Source organism: Pituophis catenifer, unplaced genomic scaffold (assembly GCF_029215685.1).
Source record: "Pituophis catenifer annectens isolate HBS135680 unplaced genomic scaffold, rPitCat1.0.hap2 SCAF_3, whole genome shotgun sequence".
Lineage (NCBI taxonomy): Eukaryota > Metazoa > Chordata > Lepidosauria > Squamata > Colubridae > Pituophis > Pituophis catenifer.
In genome coordinates, this window is record NW_027256883.1 from 7,045,126 (window position 1) to 7,057,354 (window position 12,229).

The 12,229-nt window shown below is 39.6% G+C and overlaps 1 protein-coding gene across 1 annotated transcript; it reads left to right on the plus strand.

Moving 5' to 3' along the window:
* Positions 1-9,253: 9,253 nt before the first annotated feature.
* LOC139314255 (proto-oncogene Mas-like) lies at positions 9,254-11,188 on the plus strand. Its single transcript, XM_070939831.1, has 2 exons — positions 9,254-9,297; positions 10,177-11,188. Exons 1-2 carry the CDS (start codon positions 9,254-9,256, stop codon positions 11,186-11,188), a joined length of 1,056 nt encoding a protein of 351 aa, XP_070795932.1.
* The last annotated feature ends 1,041 nt before the right edge of the window (positions 11,189-12,229 follow it).

Here is a 12,229-nt window from a genome sequence, read left to right on the forward strand (position 1 = left end):
CTTTTGGAATAGAGGTGTTTTTAAAGGATTGTGCATATGTGTGTACGTGTGTGTTTCTGTAGATAGATGATAGATGGATGGATGGATGGATGGATGGATGGATGGATGGATGGATAGAGAAATAGATTAGGGATAGAATTAGAGAGAGAGGTAGAGAAAGAGAGAGATAGAGATTAGAGATAGAGATAGAGATAGAGATGGGGATGGGGATGGGGATGGAGATGGAGATGTAGGTAGCTAGATTTATATAGATGACATAGATAGTAGTTTTTCAAAATATTTTTTGACTTTTATGTATTTTTTTCAGCTTTTGTTTGCATTCTATCCTTCTTATCTAGTATATAACCAAAATAAATATTTAATTTGATTTGTGTTATGGAATTGGGGATATGATTTCAGAAGGGAAGGCCACTTTCTCAAGGAGCCAAAAAGCAAAATCGGCCTTGAGTCTTTGATACGCAGGAAGAAGTCTAGAAGGGATCGTCCCTAAAACCTTCACAGGATTTGTCTGATTGTTATCTAAAGTGTGCTTTAGTCTGGCAAGATTCCTGTCTAGAACAGCAATAAAGTAACTTTTCTGATCAACTTGTTGTATTGTTCTTGATTTCCTGCACTGCTCCATTTTATATGTATGTCCCACAGCTGCATCATGAATTATTTTGTTTTGGGATGTCTGCCTGCAGGGAGAAAGAATTGCTAGCTTGGAATTTCAGCCCTTGGTGCTGAAGGTCAGCTGGGTGGTAATAGCACCTAGAACTGCCACCATTGGTGCCACTGTGCAAGAACAGAGATGGAAATGAGATGGGTGGGATGAATGATTCCTACTTGAGACTCCATCCATTTAATGACTTGAACGATCATTTAACAACTTCAACCGGAAGTGTTAGGATTCTTGTTGTTGAACAAGGAGTCACGAGTGCCTGGTTTAATTATAAGAATGACTAATGACTGCAATTCTCTGGTCAAATGTGGTCCTAAATCAAGGACTACCTATAATATCTTGTATTGCTTATATTAGAGATTTAATTGGTGAACCAGTCACTATTGACAGGCATAAGATACATTTTTTCTCCTTTCTTAGTTTGTATTATTTTAACTTTGTTTTGTTTGATTTTTTGCAATAATATTCAGTTTATTGAAAGAAAGTTAAAATACAAAACATAAAAATATATAAAACAAATGAAGAAAGGAAAAACATGACAAACAAGACATTAAAACATAACATCCTCCCTAGTTAGTACCAATTAATATAATATGACAATATTAATTCCCACCCCTTACAAAATAAGCCAAAAGAATTTTAAACAACTCAACTATTAAATCTGTTTACAAATTGTTAGCCGGTCACCTATAAACTATATTAATAACAAAATAGTTAATAGAAAAAAACAACTATTCGACTACTAAATCTATTTACAAATTAGTTTATATTCTATATTAATAGAAAAATAGTTAACAGAAAAAATAAGAATAATATTTAAAAGTAATAATAAAAATAATAAAATTATTAATAATAATGAAAGAAAGACAAGATTCAAATTCCAAAATCCTCTGTTAACAAACTATTATTATAATCAACTTGTAGAAAATTTACCATGGCTTCAATCTAGTTCCTCCCAAAAGATTGACACTGATCAAATATCCATGTTTGTTGCCGATCAAATATCCATGTTTGTTTTCTAATGCCATCTCTTACCAATTTCTGATTGATTGATTAAATACAATAAATCCAATTGTGAAAGCCAATCTTTCCCCCCCACCCCAAAAAAGTAAGATGGGATCGTTCCCCACTTAAATGTAACAGGTTCATTTCATTTCATTTCATTTATTAGATTTATATACCGCCCTACTCCCGAAGGACTCAGGTTCATTCCCCACTCTCCTTCAAACCCCTTAAAAAAGACCTATTTATCAGGGGTGAAATGCTTCCGGTTCGGGCCGGATCGGACCATCCGGTAGCGATTGTGGCAGGTGGTTCAGAGAACCGGTAGCGGTGGCAGCATGAGGCTCCGCCCACCTGCCCAGGTGTCATTACTTCCTGGTTTTGCACATGCGCAGAGGGTCTGCAATTAATGTATTGTGCCTGCATGATATGTGTACTTCCAAACTGGTAAGGAAGGTAAGTAGATTTCACCCCTGCTATTTATCCACCCAAAGTTTCTCTGCTATTATATGGAAACATAGGATTGAATTTCAGAGAAGTGTATGAAGTCAGCTCTGTACATTTCTAGATCCATCTTTCTTCCCTGCTGCTTTTCTGCTGGAAAGTGGCACTCCTCTTGGCTTTGATTTTCCACTGTGTTGTATTGTTTCTGGGTCCATATTGTTTTCAAACTCATCTGCTACTTTGGAAACAGATTTCTTTTGTGAGTTTTGTAGGAACCCCTCTCCTAGGAAAATGAGATCTTCTAGGAAATATTAAAAAAGCAGAATGTTATATTTCCCTGGATGAGAAAAGGAGAAACAAGTTTTAAAGACAAAGCAGGTCCCTGCAGCTCCCTGCCCCCTCCCCTCACCTTTGTCAATGGGCCATTAAGGCCTGAACCAGTCTATTCTACATAAGAAAGATCTACCTCTGTCAAACAGAGCCATAATAGGAATCCCAAAGCCCTTTCATTACCTCATCACCCAGCAAGGCTCAACCAAACTTGAACTCAAAACACAGCCTACATGGCCCCATGGGAGTCTGACAACCAATCAGAATACAAGCTCAAATTCAAAAGCCCAACAGAGGACATAAAACTGCGGGACTCTCAGCATCTCTTCCCCTTTTCCCCCAGGACCTCAAACCATGTGATCCTGTCCACCATTAGACCATCTTTCCAAACAGTCTCCATGTTTCTAGTGTCTTTTTCCCCACTTGGAACCAAACCCAAAAGGATATTTCTTCCAAGAGTTTAAAATATTTAGAGTTGGTTTCTTCAGAATGTTTTCCACAGACTTTATGAGTTCATCATACCTTTGAGGAACAAATTCGACTAGAGATTACATGTTGCTAAGTTTTCTTCCACCGAGTGTCAGCCTCCTCCTTCTCTCTGATATATTGTTACTCAGAGAAATAGATAAACAAAACAGGGGATAATAAAGAGACAGGAAGGATAGGTTTTTTACTATTTTTACTATTTTGGTCCAAGTTAATAAAGTACAGATGGCTGGACTAGATGGGCCAGGGGACACTGCTTATGTTTCTATGTTCTTATGACTGAAGGAGCTCTATGATCAGCTGGGGCTCTGAGACTGAATCTCTATAGTCCAAGTCGAACTTCTCAATTGCAACACTTACCATATTTTTTGGAGTATAAGACGCACCTTTTTCCCCTCTAAAAGGGGGTGAAAATTTAGGTGCGTCTTATACACCGAATGTAGCCCCGCCCACCCACTGGCCCCCACCCTTTGGCCTCTGCCTCCCAGCAGTTATCTCCTTGCAGCAAGCAGCAAGAAGAAACAGCTCCTTTCAGCTTCAGCACAGCGTAATTAGCACAAGTTGATTGGATCGGCCTCCCGACTCCCAGCTGTTTTGCTCTCAGCTGTTTTGCCCGGGCTTACTGCAAGGAGGTAAATTGCTGGAGCAGAATTTTTTTTCCTTGTGTTAATCAAGCTATGCTGAAAATGAAAATGAAAGTAAAGCAGGCTGTTTGCTGTTTGCTGTAACGAGGCAAAATTGCTGGGAGGCAGAGGCAGATTTCTTTTTCTTGTTTTCCTCACCAAAAAAGATAGGTGCGTCTTATACTCCGAAAAATACAGTACACTGCCTCTCATCTTAAATACCTTCCCCATGTACTACTCTAATCCTAAACAATCACTATTTTTTAATTTCCATTTAAATGGAATTTGGTGGTAGTATTTTTTTCTCAGCCCTTGATGTTTGAGTTATTAGCTCAAGGAAAGAATCATGTTGCATTAAAGACTTATTTTTATTGATTGGTCATTGCTTGTGATTGACGAATAAATTGCATGTCTTATCATTGTAACAAGTGATGCCGTGGTGGTGCAGTGGTTAGAATGCAGTAATTGCTTGCACATTGGGGAAATGGCCAAGTGGTTACAGACCAGAGTACATGAACACGAATGGGCTGTCCGACACAAGGAACAGCGCTCCCAGATCTGGATGCATATGAAGGACACAACCACACATTTGATTTTCAAGAAGCTGAGGTTATTGTCCACGATAGGACTAAAGGAAGACGCCTACTAAAAGAAGCTTGGTTCTCCAATAACAATTCCATCAACAAGCATATCGAACTGCCACCGGCCTACCATGCTTTGAGACATCAGGAAAGACCCTGCAGGATGAGCAGAGATGGCTTTCCATCAGTGAGCAGGGACCAATGGCACCCACCCCCCACCTCTGAGCATGCAGACTCAGCCTGTGAAGGCATAGTCAATCCTGACCAAACACAGAGCAACCTGGCAGGGCTGTCTCAAACTGTAACAGATAGGATTAATGAGAAAGGAACCTGGCCGACCACAAGGTCATGGACAAGGCAGCAAATTGCAATAGTTGACAGGCTAACATTATCCCCCATTGATAAGCAAGCTAGGAGGGAGGAAACAGTAGAAATTAAGCCTCCATCATCCAGCATGACGACAGCAAAAACAACACAGCTAATTACAAGTGGGAGACGGCTGGAAGGGCCTATTACACATGCAATGGCCAAATTGATTAATGGCATATAATGGCAGAGATCTCTGTAATGGTGGTTTAATATTCTTTTTTTTTAATTGAAAAAGTTTTTCAAATACAGATTTTTCCCCCTTTTTTCCCCCCCTCCTCCCTAACCCCCCTCCCCCTCCCCTCCCCCCGTGGCTTCTCCAAAATAAAACCCAAATTAATAACAGATTATATAATACTTTACCATCCTTTTTACTCCACCCCCATATGCTGACCCTTTCTTTCTAACAATATTATTATATCCCCCTTATACTATACATTTCAAAGCAACATTCAGCTGTAAAATTATATAATAAATCCTAATTTGGCAATTTCAACTCATAATCTATCCATTTCCTCCTCCCCCATGCATATATCTCTTAATTCAAATCTTTTACGTATGTTAATATAACATAACATCCCTTTTCCTAAACTAAACAATCAGTAAGCTAATCTATCTCCACCCACTTTCCTACAGGTCTATCCATACATAATATTTTCAATATCTTTGTTCTTCTGCCCACACCACTAAAAAATATTTCCATATATAAATAAAATTCTCAAATGACTTTAAGCTTATAATCCATATTTATTTTTATTTTATTTATTTTATATTGGATTTCTATACCGCCCTTCTCCCTGAGGACTCAGGGCGGTGTACAGCCAGATTAAAAAACATGCAGAACAAATATTAAAAACAATTAAAAGATATATAAATTTGGCCCAATTAAAACTCATTTACCAATTAAAAACGTTTAAAACATTTAAAAAACAGTTAAAAATTTCATCTTAAGCCAGCCCGGCTTGTTTAAATAAATGGGTTTTAAGGGCGCGACAGAAGGCACTGAGGTCTTGGATTCTCCTTATCTCTGGGGGGAGCTGATTCCAGAGGGTAGGTGCCCCCACAGAGAAGGCTCTCCCCCTGGGGGTCACCAGCCTACACTGTCTGGCTGATGGCACCCCGAGGAGGCCCTCTCTGTGGGAGCGCACGGGTTGATGGGAGGTCGTTGGTAGCAGCAGGCGGTCTCGAAGATAGCTAGGCCCTATGCCATGGAGCGCTTTAAAGGTGATAACCAACACCTTGAAGCGCACCCGGAAGACAACTGGGAGCCAGTGCAGCTCGCGCAGGAGCGGTGTTACATGGGAGCGCCATGCTGCTCCCGTCACTACCCGCGCTGCTGCGTTCTGGACCAGCTGGAGCCTCCGGGTGCTCCTCAAGGGGAGCCCCATGTAGAGAGCGTTGCAATAGTCAAGGCGAGAGGTGACGAGGGCATGAGTGACTGTGCACAGGGAATCCCGATCAAGAAAGGGCCGCAGCTGGCGAATCAGGCGAACCTGACAAAAGGTCCCCCTGGTTACAGCCGTCAGATGTTCCTCCAAGGACAGCTGCATATCCAGGAGGACTCCCAGATTGCGAGCCCTCTCTGTGGGGGCCAATGACTCACCCCCAATAGTCAGTGATGGAGTCAACTGACTATATCGGGATGCCGGGAGCCACAGCCACTCAGTCTTGGAAGGGTTGAGCTTGAGCCTGTTCCTCCCCATCCAGATCCGTACAGCCTCCAGGCACTGGGACATCACTTCAAGGGCATCGTTGGGGTGGCCTGGGGTGGAGATGTACAGCTGGGTGTCATCAGCGTACTGGTGGTATCTTACCCCAAAGCCACGGATGATCTCACCCAGCGGCTTCACATAAATGTTGAACAGGAGAGGCGAGAGGACCGATCCCTGTGGCACTCCACAAATGAGAGGCCTCGAGGTCGACCTCTGCCCCCCTGCCAACACAAACTGTGACCGGTCAGAGAGAAAGGAGGAGAACCACCGCAACACGGTGCCTCCCACCCCCAACTCTTCCAGCCGGTGCAGCATGATATGATATCTTCTGTGATGTCTTTCAACTGGATTGTTAATTCCATCACCCATGTTAGGGTAACATCAAATTCTAGTTCCAACAGTATGTTCAGTATCTTCAATTACCATCTGCCCCCATCAATAGTAAGTATTTTCGTATATCAAAAAACCACCCGAGTGACTTTATATTTATATTCCATATAGTGTCTTTTGTAATGTCTTTCATCTAGATTATTCATTCCAACCACCGTGTTGGGGTAACAACCAGATCTTCCCCAATCCCAATCCCATAATTCTCTTGCCTTGTAGCTTAGCATAAACATAATCCATTTGTCAAAGAGTCCAAATTCAATTTAAGGCCATCTTCCACATCCCAAAAGTACAGCACTGCAGAGATCTGTCACTCTCCTCAAAATAATATAAACCAATACTTTGCCTCAGCTATATTTTCATGTATTCAATCATCTCTTAAGTAACTGGCATTACACTGTTGTTTAGTCTAAAAATTTTTATTTTTGTAGGACCTGCTTCTTCTTTTCTTAACTTTTTGTGGCTTAAATCTCCATCCTGGTTTCCTTTCTATGAGTTGTATATCAACTGTTTGATTTCCATGCTGGTCTGTAGCTTGATAAGTCATCACATTAGAATCCAAAGCCGCCTCTCTTGTATTTATAGGTAATCCAACTATAACCTCTGAAGGAGAATCCAGAAGCGGCTCGTCCACAAAGGCCTCTGTAACTTGTTGTTTTTCCGTTACCTCCACCACCATCTGCTTAGCCTGAATTTCAATCTCTTGTTGATTTTGCTTTTCTTTATTCCCCTCGTATGTTATACATGGAGATGTTGAACCCATTTTAAGAACCTTATAGTAAAATTCTTCTGCTTTTTCAACAGTATTTAGTTGATATCTTTCTCCTTAATATCTCAATATTATACCAACTGGAACATCCCACCTAAATGGGATGTTTTGTTTCTTTAGCTCAGTCACCAAAAATCCAAAATTCTTTCTATCTTTTAACATCTTGGGCGGCAGCTCTTTAAATATTCAAATCTTCCTTCCATGCATTTCCAGAGTGGAGTTAAAAGACTTTTGCACAATATCATTTCTTATTTCTTTATCAGTAAAGTAGATCACCACATCTCTAGGCAGCTGCCTTTGCTTTGCCACCCAAGAATTAACTCTGTAGGCCTTATCAATCTTGCAGGATACCTCTTCAGAACTAACCTTTAAAATCCCAGCCAGAACTTCAGCAGACACCTTTCTCAAATCTTCTCTTTTATTTTCCTGTATTCCCCTAATTCTGACCGCAAATTCCATGAATCTGAATTGCATTATTGTGGCTTCATTTTCAATCCTTTGTTTTATATTATCTACATTGTGAGTCTTGTAGTCAGCTTCCTTTATTTTTTTAAACTCTACTTCTGAGCTTTTTTCTTGAATCATTATTAAATCATTTTCAATTCTTTGTATTTTATTGTCCAAGTTATAAATCTTATGATCAACTTCCTTCATTTTAGACTCTATTTCTAAATTAATCTCTTTATCCATCCTCATAATTACGTCTAAGAAACTTTTCATATGTTGCTTCAGGATATCATACTTTTGTTGAACCAACTCTTTAATTTCCTGTCTAAAATTTTCGAAGTTCTGATTCACAGTCTTATCATGTCTTGCCATCTCCTCCCGTACAAATTCCTTTAGGTCTGTAAAACCATTCTTCTGCGTCTGCAAGCTCACAACTTGTTCATGTGGTTTACAAATGGGGGAGCCTCCCCCCCCACAGCTTGGTTATCTGGCTTTGTCAGTTTTAGCGCCATCCTGCCACACAAACAGATTTTTTTCCCCTTTTAAAGAAAAAGACTTCTCTCCAGACAATATCAATATCAAGTCTCTAAGAAGGAAGAAGCATGAAATAAAAAAAATTCTCTTCACTTCTAACCAGCACTTTTGTTTTAGATACTTTGTAACATAGTAAACTATTCAAATGGAAGGACTTTCGCTTTCAGCTTTCTTTTCAAGCCTTGGCCAGTCGCCATTTTAAATTCTCTTTTTTCCTCCTTTCACTCTTCTTTACTTTTAAAAATCAGTCTTAGGGTTAGAAATACTTGCAGTTTAGGATCCCAGATCCAGATTTCATCCTGCTTGTTCAGATGATCTGTTAGTTTTGTTAATTGGTCCGGTCCCATCGCCTGGCTCTGCAAAGCGCAGAGTTCTCCCGAAGCCCGGAGCAGCGGCGAGCGGAAATAGGGAGCCACAACCTGCTTCGTCCCCAAGAGTAAAAAAGAACTCTGGGGACTTCGCAGAGGGCTCTACCTGCCCTCGCCGGCTCTGTCTCACATTTCCTTAAGGAAATGGAGTTTTTCGAGCCGCCTTTCAGCTGTAAAGGCGGCTCTTTACGGGCGACGGGGCTGGCGGTCTCAAAGGACCGTCTGGTGGCGATGGAAGCCAAACCGGAAGCCGGTAGTTTAATATTCTGATGATGTCAGCAGATGGCTGACCAAAGCTTAGTAAAATAAAATTTTAATTATTTTAAAATTGTAAGTTCCGGAGCACGCAGGATGTCTGCTTCTTTCTTTACTAATATACCTGAAACTCGTATTTTTAGAATAGTTTATACTAAACATTTTAGAGTGGCACATAAGTAACCATATGGAATGAAATTGAAATGTCTCCTCTTGGAAATAATATCGTTGAGCTAAATGGAACTTGGTGGAATGGAAAAGATGAGGAAGAAAAACAGGGCAAGCAGGATGGCTTTGAGAAGTTTTGCTCGCTTCTTCATTTGTGATTTAAGGTAGCCTTTGATGAAGAGGGCTAGGCTGGAGGCCACCATGACTGGGATGCAAACTGAGGTAAATATGAGAATAAAGAAGTATCTCTATCTTTAATCATCAAAGTTAATCTATTCATTTCTGCACAATCTAAGATTTTTTTAATTACTTCTTCTTCCAAAGGTATTTTCTCCGCTTTCCAATTTTGTGCATAGACAATCCTTGCAGTTGTTATTACGTGTATTATCAGATAAAAATTTTCCTTGCTAATTTTTTTCAGGTAGAATACCCAGTAGGAACAGCTCTGGTTTAAATTCAAGACGTTGATGTATCATTTCCTCCAACCAAATTGTTTAGTTTAAAATCGTCTGGCTTTTTGAGTATTGAAGTGAACATCTTTTCTCTAATAAATACAAACTATAGTTATTAGAGTTAACAAACTCCGATTGAAATTGAGCAGCATTTCCCATTGTGTGCCTGTTTGCACACTTGCGATCTTTTATTCTCTAATGAATATAAATATTAAAATAATTAGTGTGTCTTCCCCCAGCATCTGTCATCCTTTCCAATTGTTTGTGTTGCCCTTTGCCTCTGCAAATACCAGGTAACCCTACTCTGCCCTCAGCCACAATGGCTAATTGGTGGCACTTGTCCTGAATTACACTTTGAAGGATTTTTGCACTGGAGCTTCCATCACTATTGAGTGTAGCAATTCTCCAATCTTGCAAGAAACTTTAACTTTAACTTTAGAGCTGTAATTACCATCAGGTTGTCAAATAGTAGATATGCGTTGATATGTGAAGGTTAAAAAATGTGTTTCTGTGTGTTTATCTCTGTGGTGTGTGTATCTATGTATTTCTCTAACAAGGACTGATTCTCCTTTTGTTTCTTTGTGTTCTTAGGATAAATGAGTGGCCTCCTGAGATTTTTGAAACATCTGGGAGTAACCCTGAAGATATCAACATTCTTTTCAATACTACTGGAATTGCTCCAAATATTTCTAAAATACCAGAATTTTTTTCTTCTCCTTACGATCAACTGTTCGATAATTTAACACAAAATCTTCTCAGTGGATTCTTTGCCCTTGTTTGCCTTTTAGGCCTGGTGGGAAATGGAACAACAATTTATCTCCTGGCCTTTTCCATTAAGAGGAATCGTTTCACCACTTTCATCCTGAATCTCTCCATCGCTGATTTTGGGGTCCTCACATCCCTCATTACTGCAACTATATTTGTGTCAGTGTTTACTCTGAGTCAAAGAACATACATTGTTGATACCTTTTTCTTCTTATTTTTTGAGTTCTTTTTCTTCACCTATTCTGCTAGCCAGTTTCTGCTGACGGCCATCAGCCTGGACAGGTGTGTGGCTGTTCACTTCCCACTCTGGCATCGCTGCCATCGTCCGCCATATTTATCCACACTTGTTTGTGGCCTCATCTGGATCCTCTCCTTCCTGCTCTCTGTGGTGCACTTCATTCTCCACCAGACCAGGACCTTTGGAAGTTCACCTTTGCTTTACCAGCTGATTGTGAATGGTTTACTTTGTACGCCTCTCATGGTTGTGTCTACTGTGACTCTCTTGATTCATATGAGGTCTAAAATGCAACGCAATCAAAGGAGACTTCTCACCACCATCTTTCTGGCTCTCCTTTTCTTCCTCCTACTTTCTCTCCCAATGAATGTCTTTTACATCATTGAATATTTTGATACCTATAATCTCCTCCTCATGTCCATTGGAATAGGATGTGCCACTCTCAACAGCAGCATCAACCCACTCCTTTATTTCTTAGTGGGGAGGAAGAAGAGAGGAAAGCATCAGCCCAGAACATCTTACAAGGTTGCTCTGCAAAGAGTCTTCAAGGATGAGAAGGGAAGCCTGGAAAATCAGAAAACCAAGAAGGAAGACCATTTATGAAGAGTCATAAATATTGCATATTGCTGTTTAACACAAAATGCGACATTTTTGATCTTAAAAATTTCAGAAATAATACCATTCAATTATATTTTATAATATGGTTATTATTAATAATAATTAATTAGTGGCTTTCTTTTTTGACTAAATATATGTAGCTTCTATAATAGTAAGCCCTCCCTCCTGCCACTCTAAAGATTACTCCTTTTAGTAATCTTTTCTTTTCATTCGCAAACCTCTTCTGGGTTTATATTCTTAATCTTGTATGGCTGTTTTTGACATATAAGGTTTTTAAAGGATTTTTTGTGAGGGCATGTGTGTTGATAGATAGATAGATAGATAGATAGATAGATAGATAGATAGATAGATAGATAGATAGATAGATGATAGATACTGTAGATAGATAGAGAGATAAGATAGATAGACAGAGACAGATATAAATGATATAGAGATGTATATGTATATGTAGATGTAGATGTAGATGATATAAATATAGAGATAGAGAAATAGAGATGATAGAGAGAGAGATGGTAGGGGTAGAGTCAGAGATAGATATATAGACATAGATGTAGCTGTAGAAAGGTAGTAAGATATAGATATTATGTTTTCAAAATAATTTTGCACTTTATGTATTTTATTTTTTTTCAGCTTTTGTTTGCATTCTAGCCTTTTTATTCTGGTCCATAACTAAAATAAATATTTAATTTGATTTGTGTTACGGAATTGGAGGGAAGGCTTTCTTTCTCAAGGAGCTAAAAGGCAAATCAGCCTTGAGTTATTGCAGAAAGTGGTTCAGGGATTCTCTCTAAAAGTTGCATAGGATTTATCTGATAGATATGCAGAGTGTGCTTTAGTCTGGCAAGATTCCTGTCTATATGCAAACAGCAATAAAGAAACTATTCTAAGCAAACTGTTGTATTGTTCTTGATTTCCTGCACTTGACTATTTGATGGTTATGCCCAGCAGCTGCATCATGAATTATTTTCTTTTGGGAGGTCTGCAGGCAAAGGGAAAGGATTGCCAGCTTGGAAACAGCTCTTGGTG

Bases quoted from the DNA above. Each gene is read 5' to 3' on its own strand.
- LOC139314255 (XM_070939831.1), top strand. From the start codon at position 9,254: ATGGCTTTGAGAAGTTTTGCTCGCTTCTTCATTTGTGATTTAAG. The intron at 9,298-10,176 runs GTAGCCTTTGAT...TTGTGTTCTTAG, and splicing joins TTCTTCATTTGTGATTTAAG to GATAAATGAGTGGCCTCCTG.